A 12,510-nucleotide genomic window follows, 5' to 3' on the forward strand; every position below is an offset into this window, starting at 1 on the left:
GTAATACATCTTTTCTCTCCATTCTTCAAAACTCGGCTTGTCCTTGCCAAAACATAATTAATTTAGTTGAAATGTCATAATTACACAATTTTAAGAACATGTTGTCCTAAGATGGAATTGATGTTAGGACATGCTTTATCCATTTATCTGTTAGAATGGAATGTGCACCATTTAGTCAAGCAAAGTTGCATTTGTCTAGCGCTGTTTGTACACAGTGGCAGTTTGGTGTGCTTTAATAAACTTGATAAAATCATTTTAAGAGAAAAATTAAATTGACACCAAATCAGACTTCACTCAAATAAAAATCAAGTTGGATTTTTCTTTTAAATGTGGAAATAGCAGTGAATTATTCCCGGTAATCTGGGACTTTGCAGTAAACAGGACCAAAGGGATTTAAAGCGTTTACATTTAAAGGTTAAGAGTGTAGAATTAAGTGACATCTAGTGGTGAAGTTACATTTTGAAGCTGAACACCCCTCACCTCACCCTCCCCTTCCAAACATTAGAGAGAACCTGTGGTAGCCTTCAGTTGTCATAACAACTAAAAAGGAGTTTAGTTTGTCCAGTTTCCATTAGGCGTCTTATAAAATCCTGTGTTGTACCTGTGTTTTTATGGATTTTCATTCCTCCTCTGTCTTTGATATCAAGGCCTCCTCAAGGTAATGGTAGGAGAAGCACTGTGTATGTAGTCCTTCAAAAATATCACTACATTATCCAATCTTCTACAGATTAATGCATGGAATAGTTTACATGAAACTGCTATAGTTACTAGTTAGTGTGTTACCTGCATGACTTTGAAAGTTCATCATCGACTCTGGATCTGCTGATTAAACTACAATACCAATAACAAATAACAATGACAATAAAAGATAGCATACTATTATATAATACAAATTACTATATTATACCATAATATCAGACTTCACCTTTTCATTGTTGCCTTTATTCATTTATTTAAAAAAACAAGGAAATCGCAGTCAGCTGAAAACGATTACAAGTTCTGTTGTTTGCCACAACAACGGCGTAAATCGTGTTCCCATACAACTCTTCAAGTTGACTCATGAGTATATCGTGATTCATTACATTCAAATAAGCAGATACATCAAAGCTGCAGCTTTTTGTATTAAACATTTAATAGTAACACAATAAACACTCTGTTGAAACAGTGCTGATTGTGAAACAGTTGACCTTGTATCAGTTATACAGTATATAGCCTACTGTAAAGCTAGATGGCAGCACAACACAAATCGATCCTTCGACATCATAGTAGAAAAAGCCTCTCAATAATTTTCCATTGCTTCTGACTGGCCCAAATCTTAATGAGTGCTTTGCTTTCCAGTTGCCAATTCTGATTTCTAACATTCAAACAAATGTCTTAAAAATCTGTAATATCAGATATTTCCAGTAAATTATTGTCAACCCAATAATGTTTAGACAATTGGTATACACATAGCTGAGTGATGATATACTCCATTCACACACAGGAAAAGATAACTATTTACACAGCTAAGAAGCATTAGATATACTTCACTGAAGTTAAAAATAAGAAACTTGTTTAATATGTATATTTGCTTTATAAAAATACAATTGTATTATATGCTTAAATGTAAGGAGGCTTCATATGTCCTTTTACAGAAGCTGATAATTGCATTTTCTATGCATAAGCTTAGTACACATGGTATAGATTGCATCTCAGCACATTCAGTTCACTTTGAGAGGATCCTAAATGTGGCAGTTTGGGGTACTGTAACAGCTCTTTCTTGATAAATAAAGTCCTCCCCCTTTTGTGGCCTCGGTTCCTCTTCGGTTCATGGGTATTTCTGAGATGATCTCAAGGAATTATCGTCTATCTCAGCTGCCAAGCTCACTTTGGAAACTGAAGAAGAGACAGACATTATTGTCAAGTCCCATCGGACTGACTTGAAATTATCCATAAATCTCACAGTCTTACAGACATATTGAAACCTGCAGGTAAACATGGGAACACAAGCTTCTCAGTATTTATTATTAGTGTCTCACTTTCATCCAGAATATCCTGAGCTCTAATGGGCAAAAAGATGTAGCAGCCGTTCTTTCTGCATAGCTAGTTGTAAATCTGTAGAATTAAAAACCTCATAGGAAACTTATCTTTGTCTGCTGTGAGCAAAAAGCCCCAACAAGGGTCCTCCTTTGCCTTTCCATGAATGTCCTAGGCCACTGTGCATACATTATTGAATCTGCAGACTTGCGGCTCAGCTTCAGAGGCCCGTCTCTGTCTTTCTACCAGGAGGGCAAGTTGAGTGACATACAGGAGTGAGCGGCGGCGGCGCCGCCCATAGCCTTTTGAGCCAATCTTGTTCTCAGGGGCATTGGTGTCTTTTTGGCTGTTTTTTAATTTATGTAGTCGGTGAAGCAGGTCGTGGTATACACATGTGACTAAGACACAGCCGGATGGTTTGGATGATGTCGACCTCCTGGGTCTGCCATTTAACCCAAAGCTGGAAAAGAAAAATAAATTGTTGCTATTTTCAGTCCTATCAACACATAATAGGTTGATAGGGTTTTAATATAAATTGTCATCAAGACTCATTCACATAAACAGTTCAGTAGGCGATAAGTTATCCACTGTACTCACTTACATACCTTCTGGAAAATTACTTTTTTCACATGGTTGAAATTATTTGGAATTCTTTGGAATAAAAGGTAGTATTTACAGCACTCAAGAGTGCTTTGAGGGTCTCCTGGTTCAGTTCCATCCTTTGATACATTTCTTACCGTAAATGTCAGCTAACAAATGAGCCCCCAAAATGCAGCTTTTTTTGTTACCTTAATTGAGTTGAGGCAGTTTTTGCACTCTCGCCCTGTCGTAGTCCAAAATGGATGTCCGAGTCCTGCTCATTGGCTGTCACTAAGCTGTTGCCCAGGTCTCTATTTGCACGGCTCCATACTTTAAACCTGCAACAGAAGAGATGGTGAAAGAAGGAACTGGTACTTATTCAAATACAAGTTGTAGAGTACAGACAAAATGTGATGATATAACAGTAGGACGAGTATTACAAATCCATTTAACCAACAATTTGTTATCACAGTTATATTAGTATCTGTATATATGCAGACCACTCAATCAATCAGTGCTGCTCCATCACTGCATCATTTTACCCCTAATCTTTAGTAACATTTAACTATCAAAGTTGTTTAATGTGTCGAATTATGTGTGTTGAATAATGTATATATTATGTTGACAATGTCTCACTAATGTTTCATAAAGGTCAACACTTCCTTTCAATGCTAAAAGATAGAACAAAGCTTTGCTTTTGAGAGTGAACACAATGTTCTCACAGTGCTCTCCAGTCATGCAACTCACCTTTTTTTTAGACCGGAGTTGAGCTCCTCGGTGGCATCTTTTACCAGTGGCAGGACGGTGGTGAAAACACAGCAGCAGATGATGGTTTGCACGGCTAATCTCATCTTGGCTGAAAACTTCAAAAGTAAATATGTAAAAAAATGGTATGTATGAGGTTTTGTTTGAAAACCTGCCACAAGGGATGATTGATTAGATGAAGAAATTATTTAATTGGCAATTTATTATTAAATGGGGGCTGAGAAACTAGTTTCTTGTAAATTACAAATATATTCAATATTAATGGATATGTCAGACAGGCCATCATCACTGAATTAATGAAAAATACGTTCTAGTCTTTCAGACATGGTCCTAACTTTGACAAAGCATCAATCTATAGTCCTAAATACCTAAATACATTTTAACCATTGTTCGAAAACAATCTTAAACTCAAATTAAAATTGTTGAAAAAGTCACTTACCCCAGGCTCTAGCTTGTATCTTGATGTAGAAAAAATGATGGCATGCATTCAAGTGTTTTGTGTACTATTCAGGACAGTAAGGTGTGTTTTTTTTCAAAGCTGTAAAGACTTTACTATGAGTTGAAGTCTGAAGTTTACAGAGCTAACATGAGAGGCTTTATAGAAGGAGGGAGGGAGCTGTACCTGAATGCCAGACCCAGTGGGAGGGGCTGTGGGACAGTTCATGTCAACCCTGACTACCCCACATGTAGACAGTCAAACCAGAAATATGCAGAGTAAAATTAGAATCGAATTAGAAATCCCCAAAACAGTATGACTATTGCATTTTACTTTGTGTAAATCTTAATTCTGATTTATATCAACCATTCTTTCGGGTATGTTAAAGCAATTGGATTTATGCATTTCAGAGTTTTATGGGATGATCTTAATTATGTATTATTTACTCAAATATATATACCTTGCTTTGAAAAAATGTATTAACATTTTTTGTTTCAACATTTTTCTGTTTAACTTGTTTTTGGGTTGATTGTAAGGATAGGTTTATTGGCCATGCTTTGATTATAGCAGTTAAGTTACTTGCAAATGTGGTTTTGCTGAAATATTTCGAAAGATGTTATTAGATATCTCTGCTTAACCCAGGTTAGCCATCTGTGATTTCAAATTGCTACAGGGGGCTGAGAATATTTAAATTAGGACTGCGTTGTTATGGTAACTGCATGCACTGAGAAAATTAGGAGGAAACTCGTGCTTTATACTGCACTTGTGCAACGCCAGAGGATGGGTGCTTTAACTCTGAGTGCTAATTATATCCACTGGTATAGGTCCTTCCAGGCAATCTAAACACAGGCAGTTCCCTGCCTGTGTAAAGATTAACCCCATATTTAGGTGTTCCATTTTAGTTGCATCGACTTTGCTTTGAGTTGTAAGAACTAAGAGCATTAGAAGTGTAAAAATAGTGTTAAGGGATTTAGGGGATTACCTTAAAAAATTTCCGCAGATTGCGTACTCCCAAACCTTTAAAATTGCATTCAAAAAATCTATGTGACTGAGAATAGGGAGATCAAAACTGAGAAACGCCACGAAATTCTCCCACGTCCAACCCAAAGTTATTTGATTAACATTAGTATAAATCAGAGAACGCCAGCAAATCCTGATGGAGAGTGTTTGTTTTTTTGCTGGAAAAATTAACTAAATGACCATCAATTTTGAAAACTGTTTACCGCAAATCAACATTTCTGTAAGTAGTAATTTATTTTTTCAAACCTTTGATTTAATTTCTTTTGAACTTAAGTGACTTCATATTTTATATATCATGAGCTCAGGTAGCGTATGGTCAACACAGGAGTGTGAAAGGTCGTCACTGTGTTCTTAAAAATATTTTTTACAAGATGAAGACAATATCTAATCTTATGAAGCCTTTTCATCTTTTTTGTTTCAGACCTTCTACTGTCATACTTAGCCAAAAAATACTATTTGATTTACCTGGAAGATAATATCTACTCTTGCTGTACTTTTTGGCAGGGTGTTGTTGATATTGGGTTGGGTTTGTATTTCTAAAAACCAAATATACAGACCTCACAGACCTTGTACAACATACAACTGATGAAAGCTGTTAAAGGGGATATTTATGAAAATTGGCATTAGTCCTGAAAACCAATGAGTAATCATGTTCACACCTTCAGCAGCCTTGTGTTATTTCTGGCAAAGGTGAGCACGGATTTACAAGCATGTCCTGACCTGCATTTTGGAGGTACTGGAAAGAACACAGTTTATTCATTTGTTTAGTTGATGCAGTCATGTTATCTTTCTTTTTCTTTTCCTGCCTAATGTGCAGACCAAAAATCTTTGTTACTCGACCCCACCCGAACGCATGGTGAAAGCTAGCTACTTTGAGTACTGAGAGGTGTGTGAAAGATGTGTGTACATGTATATGTTTTTAAAATGCAGATTAGATAGCCAGGACCTGCTCTCTCCAGTTATTTTAAATGCTGGTGGAGTGCCCGCTCTAAACTTGCCTATTTCGATTTGGCTTTTTACTTGGTCTGTGCTATTGCTAGTTCTAGCTTTCATGAGATATGCCATAAGAAGCAACTTCACATTTCCGTCTGAACGAGTACAGACAGCAGTGGGTACTGGGGCCTTTACTACGGGCTATCAGGCCCTTGTTTAACCAAAGGGAGAATTGTGTTTGCATCCTCGGCACAAGTCATACACTGAGGAGATTGCCTGGTTCAGGACGAGCTGAGTGTTGCCCAGTACACACACTGGACAGAGTCTGCATTCACCACTGCCATTAAAATGTGGCTCCACATGAGTCTCGTGATCAGATCTCCCCGCTCTATTTAAATAAACACGTACGTCATGTCTGTTCACGAAGACCAAATTATGTTGTTTTTACGCAGTCTGAATACACAAGTGTTTCCTGTGTATGTGTGTTTATGTGTGTGTGTCGGCACGAGTCAGCAAAAGAGAGACGAGTCAGAATAGTCTGAATGAATCTGAATTTGTGAATATGGGCTTTACAAATAAAATTTGATTGATTGATTGATTGATTGAGAGAAAGATGACGCAGGAGATGAACAGGCAGATCAGTGCGGCATCAGTAGTAATACTCCCACATGCACAGATCTACGTTCAGTGCATGTTCTTGTTAGAAACCTCTGCAGGTCTAGTGATGTTTTTGTTAAGGCTAGAAAGGGTACTTTCTCCCATTTCCTGTCTGATATGGTTCAATCAAACTGCTGCCATTGCAGATAAAGTTCAATATGTTTGGCTTGTTAATCCAAAAATCTGGCCGAGATTGCTTGAAAAGGAGAATCTCAGTCCAGTTCCAGGCAGAGTTTCGTGCAGGATCTGGTGTGAAAGCACAATTTTTTTGACTGGAGATACAGTATGTAACCTACATGGTTCCAGGTATTACAGATGATATATGAGGATAGTCAACGAAAACGACCAATCAGTGAGTGACTTGTCAGTCTAAATGACCTAACGTGAGCAGCTCTTGGTTTATTTTGAAAAGGAAGTGGATAATTTCTTCAAGGCAAGGGCAATGCCTTTTAAAGGTTTTCCCTTGGTTCAGACAAAATTAACTGATTGACAATGCTCAAAGTGATTTGCACAATAAATGCTTGGTGATGAAAGATTGCAAATAAAAGTAATCAGGCTTCTTCCCAGTCTGCTAAAAACTTTTATATGAGACATGTGTTGACCTGCCTGCAACTGATGGACTCCCCCAACTACAGTCGTCATCCTCACCACGTTTGTAAACTACATTTCCGCACCTGTGAAAGTGTCAGGCCTGTTATGATATGACTTAACAAAACCCAATTACACACAAAAGATTGATGCGTTCATAGAAACAAACCATAGTACCTTAACTAGATACACCCAGTGCTGTCATGACAACAATACTGCACCTTTTACAAGCCAAAAGATGATTCAGGAATCTGTGTTTTAACACAATCCTGTCCTATACTTAAATCGGTTTCCCTTTAACTGTTTTACCTGCCAATGTCTTGTCTCATGCGACACAATTTCACAACTTCCCCCAAACATTGTGTAACTGTATAATGGTTGCAGTTGTAGCTTTTATGTTGCATACAAAAGAGATCATGACGGTATGGTGAGGGTACGGTTGAATTAAGCCAGTCAGGAGTCAGTCGAGCCAGTATAAGCTCAACATAGGCTGTGTGATGTCATTAGACATTCAGAGATAAACAGGAAGGAAATATAAGGATCTTGTTAACTCTTCTGCTCTTGTAGGTAGTCCCATCCAGTCTTTCTGGCAATCAACACATTAATATGCAACTTGTCTAAATGCGAAAAGTAGGCATTCCTCTTAGTTCACTTCTGAACAATTTGTGTGTTGTTTTGTGTGGAAAAATACATGGTTTGATTTTTCCCATTTACAGGTGTCTGTTTTCCTAAGGGAAAATCAGTGTTCCACAAATTACTGATGGGTATGGTGAGAGAAATAACAGAATGATCTGAACAATCACATTGTTTGAATGTTTATTAGGTGTATGATAGTCTTTGGCCATTGTCCATATTTTGGTTTCAGTACAGAACCATTGCTCAGCCATGTCAGAAAAACACAGGTATTGTCAGTTAACTTCAACCTAAAACACACTTAACAAAATTAATATCAAATTTCTGGCTAATTAATTAAAATCAAAATACCAAGAATTACTATCACCTACTAGAGTTGTGCAGATAGATGATTATGTCTGTGATCAATCATTTCACTTTCTATAGTCTCACCTATGCTTCTACCACGTATAACAAATATTTGTGACAATGACACAACGACTCACACAAACATCAGTGTGTACTGTAAGTGCCTCACTGAAACAGAAATGGAGTGGAGGAGATAATAAACAGACAGACAGTACATATCAGTCTGCTGACTTTTCATTTTTCATGGTTTTAATAAAACTTTTGGCACTAATTCCGAGCAAATGGACAGCAAGTGAAAGAGAGAGCACATGCTGTGAGCCATAAACAGCTGTCTCTATAACGTGTCTCCCCTGCTCAGCACATAAGGAAGAAATAATGATCATAAATAATATTTTTTATTTATTAGGTTGGAGTGAGAACCAGATAGTTACTGCATTACAACTGAAAGGGATCAAAATTATTTAAGAGGAACTGGATTATAATATACGCTTTATCATATGTGTTATTAAATTGATACCAATAATAATTTTTGAATACAGTATATTGTGATATTTGACCAATGAACCAATCAGCCAATTTAGGGGAGCGCGAGGTAATGTGGGACATCGGGTAATGTGAGACACCCCCTGTATCTAGGCAACGCAACATGTTTTCGAGTCCCTCCCATTCCCCCGTTGCCATGAAGGAGAAGTTGGTGCTGGTGCTGTGGAAAGTATGGTTTTTCACAAAAATTTGTTTTTTTGTATGTAAAAGTAAATTCTCTTGCTTTGAACGTAATCAACTGTTGTGTCAGGATAAATTGATTCAGGTTTAAAAACTAATATCATACATGTTGGTGAACTTCCAACATATAAAACCATGTGATTGATGCTAGCTGAAGATTAGCCTGAATTGCTAAGAGATGTTGTTTTTTCTAAAACGGTGGCTGTGAGGTAAAGTTGGACAAATGCTGGTGGGACAGTGTCTCACTTTACCCCACCATGAAGCACGAGTTCAGTTTAGTCTTAAACATATTTTAGTGATATATTACATTATATATGTTTTACTTTTAATGTTATAAACATTGTAGAAAAGCCATCATGCCAAGAAACTATACACCAGGAAGACAACTTGGGGCCAAACACCCCACACAGAGATGGAGAGTGCAGCCGCTGTGGTCATGCAAGGAAAGAATTCTTAAGAAAAGCTGGAAGGGATAGAAATATTGATAAGACAATCCTCAAAATATTCATAAAGAAAAACAAGAAAGGGGAGGTAAAATCAGTAGCCTGGGGTGCAGTAGCTGAGGTAAAGAGAATATTCACAGATGAGATGGAGTAGGAGCTTGCCAAACACTTAAACAACTAGCTGACCAGTTCTAGCTGTCGGGATTTTAACTATTACAACATGAGTTGTTATGGTAGTTTTAGAGTGGAAAAAGTAAGTGGACCACTTTACCCCGTAGCACGGGTAAAGTGGGAGAGGCGGTGGTCTAGTGGCAGAAACTTGGACTATGGGCAGAGAAGGTCTCAAGTTCGTCTCTGGTGCAACTCCACGGAGAGACAACAAAAGACAAACCTGGATTGATCTGTCCAAAAATCCAAGAGTCTCCCTACCCTGTTTAGTGCCCCTGAGCAAGGCACCTTACTCCCCCGAGCGCCGTACATGGTCGCTCACTGCTCTGTGTGTCCTGCACCAGATGGGTCAAAAGCAGAAGTAAAATTTCCCTACCTGCATGAGTGTGCCTTTGCATGTTTGTGCATGTGTTTGGGACTAATAAATACATCTGAATCTTAAGACCACTTTTTTTAAACAATCATATTTTCACTGCCCTTTGTCCTGAAGACATTCTGATCATTTCCATTGCTAGAAAACATCCTGAATTAATGGGAAATTTTACTGATATATCATTTTAGCTCGCCTAGAGGGGAGCAAATGTAAGAAATGTCCCACCTTACCCCGCTCTCCCCTACCATCTTTCCGAACATTCTCTGTAAGTTCACTAGCATCTAATGCACCAGTTATGTTCTATGCAATAATGTCACTTCACTTTGTGTCTGAACAGTATTTATTGTCGTTTGCACCTACATTTAAATCGATGTGAACATTCATCGTTCTCCAAGCAGGTAGAGAAGAGAACACAGAACTGATTATTACCCTTTTTAGACTTGACCTCCGGGTAGAATCCGGAGAATTGGCTACCCAGAGTCTGCCTTTCAAACATGCACAACACAACGCTTCCCTGCACAAACACGTTCACAACAGAATTAAATCCTCCACATTATTGAGGTGAGAGGTGGAGCAGACTGAGGCAGGAATTGACATATTAACTCTGCTTCGTATATCACATGATTTTGTTTACAGCACCAGTGCATGTCTGAAAGCAGTTTGTGTGAACTGGAAGTATGTAACTTCCAAGAAAAACGATATATTTTGAAATTTGGTAAAGGTGAGTAGGTGAGCATTAAAACAACATATATAGCTATAGCTTAAGCCTACTGTGAATGCCATTAGCACAATTACATACTGACTGAATTAGGAGTCTCTTTCACTTGGGTTCAGAGTTGCCAGTTTTCTCAAAGTCTGATCTCAATTTGGTTTCTCCTGCCCAGTGTGAATCTGGCTTTTGAATTTCAGATTTACACTATGATAGACCTTTTAGTCCTGAAAAGTTTGCCATGGGAATTTCAGCACATAAACTCAAAGCAATATTTCAACAGCTGCCTTGAGAGAATAGTTTATCAGAGCTGGATGAGGCGGTGCAGAAATATTGGTCGGAATATAAATACAATCTTGTGTTAAGTGATAGTTATGCAGTGTTGCGACCGAGGTCAAAGAGAGATTCCAATTTGGCATGAGGATCAAAGTCTAGATCATTCCAACGATGGCCTCACTGAACATTGGGGTTATTGTTTAGTGGTGGATGGTGGAAATACCTTTATTTTTTGGGAGTCTTGCTATTTTTTATTCACTGCACCTAGTATAATTTAGACAGGAATGGAATTACACTATGCTGTCCATAGTGGCAGGATGACCAAACTGGTATAAAGACAGTCTTGTATGTCCTATCACAATATGGCCACATTACTAGTTGCTGTGACTGAGAGTGAAGCCCTTAATCAAATCGTTAATGGATTTGAAGGAGTTGTTGTTTGAGTATTTCAGGGGCCCGTTCTCCAGTGAGTGTCAGATGGATTTTCATATTGAAATGTGTGTGTTATCAGTGGTAATGTAGATGTTGTGCCTGACTGATCTGAAGAAGACCAGCTTTTGATTTGTCTTATTATCTAGGACCTATCTACACAAATACAAAAAAAGAGTCTTGGAAGAGTTGTGTACAATTCCCTTGTTCAGAGACCCAAACTTAACAGAACCCAACAGGACTGGTTGGGACAGGCTGGGACACCAGGCTCCTACACTACTCGATCAGGGTTGGGTCGGTTTGCTCATGTTGGCCGAACAATTACTCAAAAGTAAACATACTTTTTTTTAAATCAAGGTAATGGCACTACCACCTCCACAGTTTCAGGTTGTGATTCATCATTAGTTTGGTGGGGAATACCTATGCATACAATTAAGCTGCTTTCAGACCTGCACTGAACTCCGGAGTTTCTTCGAAGGAGGTGTATGTGTCAGAGTATGAGCCTCCAGAGTTTCTGTGAACTTTCTCTACCTGGCCCCCTACTGTAGAGTCCACAGAAAGTCTGGAGGAGCCAATGTGAGAACACAGCAGGGGATCCTTCTGGGTTCACTGCAAAAATTATAATAATAAAAAATATATATATCTCCGGATGAAAAAGTGGAGCCACACATAAAGAACACACCGACAAAGGTTTCAAGAGAGTTTGGAGCAGAGGCCTGTGCTTTATGAGCTGTAAACAAATACAAATGTCCTGCCTCTCCCTAGCCTGAATTATGCAGGGGATTTGTGGCTGTCGTGAATGTGTCTGAGCGGAAAATCTCCTGCTGTTTTGTACATGTATGAAAGGCAAATCGTTGATAAGGTCCCGACACAAGTCATGTCTGAAGAATTGTAAGTCAGGGACAGGGGAGGACAAATTCAGTGCATCTAGTGCATCTAGAAGTTAGAACAGAAAAAACAATAGGCCTGTTGGGCTCGGTCACAGGGTTGTGACCGAGCCCAACAGGCCTATGACGCCGGTTGAGCCGGCGTCATTATCTGTTGCACAAACAGGCGAGAAAATGTGTTTTCAGTTGTAGGGTGTTGCAAAGGGTGAGGATCTTAGACACCCTGTGGGAAGTTTGAATACAACCACTGTTCCTTTGCATGGGAAGGTTCTTCAGGCATCTGGTTAGAGTACCAACTGGATGCCTCGATCTGGAGATGTGGGGCCTAAAGTTTAGGGAGATCCTCTCAACAGACCCAGATGCCATTAAGAGGATTAATGTCCTACCTGGTGCATTGTCGCCCAGGAGTTGTTGATGGATCCGCCTGTTGTATGTGCTTGAGTGGAAATTACATAAATGTAGTATTTAACCATCACAGACTACAAAGCCAAGACCAGCAGTGCTGATGTGGTGTCTGCATCTCTCCC

At 38.7% G+C, this 12,510-nt stretch overlaps 1 protein-coding gene across 1 annotated transcript; it reads right to left on the bottom strand.

Annotated features, from left to right (window-relative positions):
• Positions 1 to 945: 945 nt before the first annotated feature.
• LOC133955569 (pro-adrenomedullin-like) lies at positions 946 to 3,446 on the bottom strand. Its single transcript, XM_062390470.1, has 3 exons — positions 3,343 to 3,446; positions 2,805 to 2,933; positions 946 to 2,476 (listed from the first exon to the last, which is right to left on the bottom strand). The coding sequence occupies exons 1-3, from the start codon at positions 3,444 to 3,446 to the stop codon at positions 2,188 to 2,190; spliced, it is 522 nt and encodes a 173-aa protein (XP_062246454.1). The 3' UTR covers positions 946 to 2,187.
• Between the last annotated feature and the right edge of the window lie 9,064 nt (positions 3,447 to 12,510).

Source organism: Platichthys flesus, chromosome 6, assembly GCF_949316205.1.
Source record: "Platichthys flesus chromosome 6, fPlaFle2.1, whole genome shotgun sequence".
Lineage (NCBI taxonomy): Eukaryota > Metazoa > Chordata > Actinopteri > Pleuronectiformes > Pleuronectidae > Platichthys > Platichthys flesus.

Excerpts from the sequence above, each read along its gene's own strand:
- LOC133955569 (XM_062390470.1), bottom strand. The coding sequence starts at position 3,446 with ATGAGATTAGCCGTGCAAACCATCATCTGCTGCTGTGTTTTCACCACC. Across the intron at positions 2,934-3,342 it reads AACTCCGGTCTAAAAAAAAG|GTTTAAAGTATGGAGCCGTG; the intron begins GTGAGTTGCATG and ends CTTCTGTTGCAG. Across the intron at positions 2,477-2,804 it reads ACTGCCTCAACTCAATTAAG|CTTTGGGTTAAATGGCAGAC; the intron begins GTAACAAAAAAA and ends TTTCTTTTCCAG.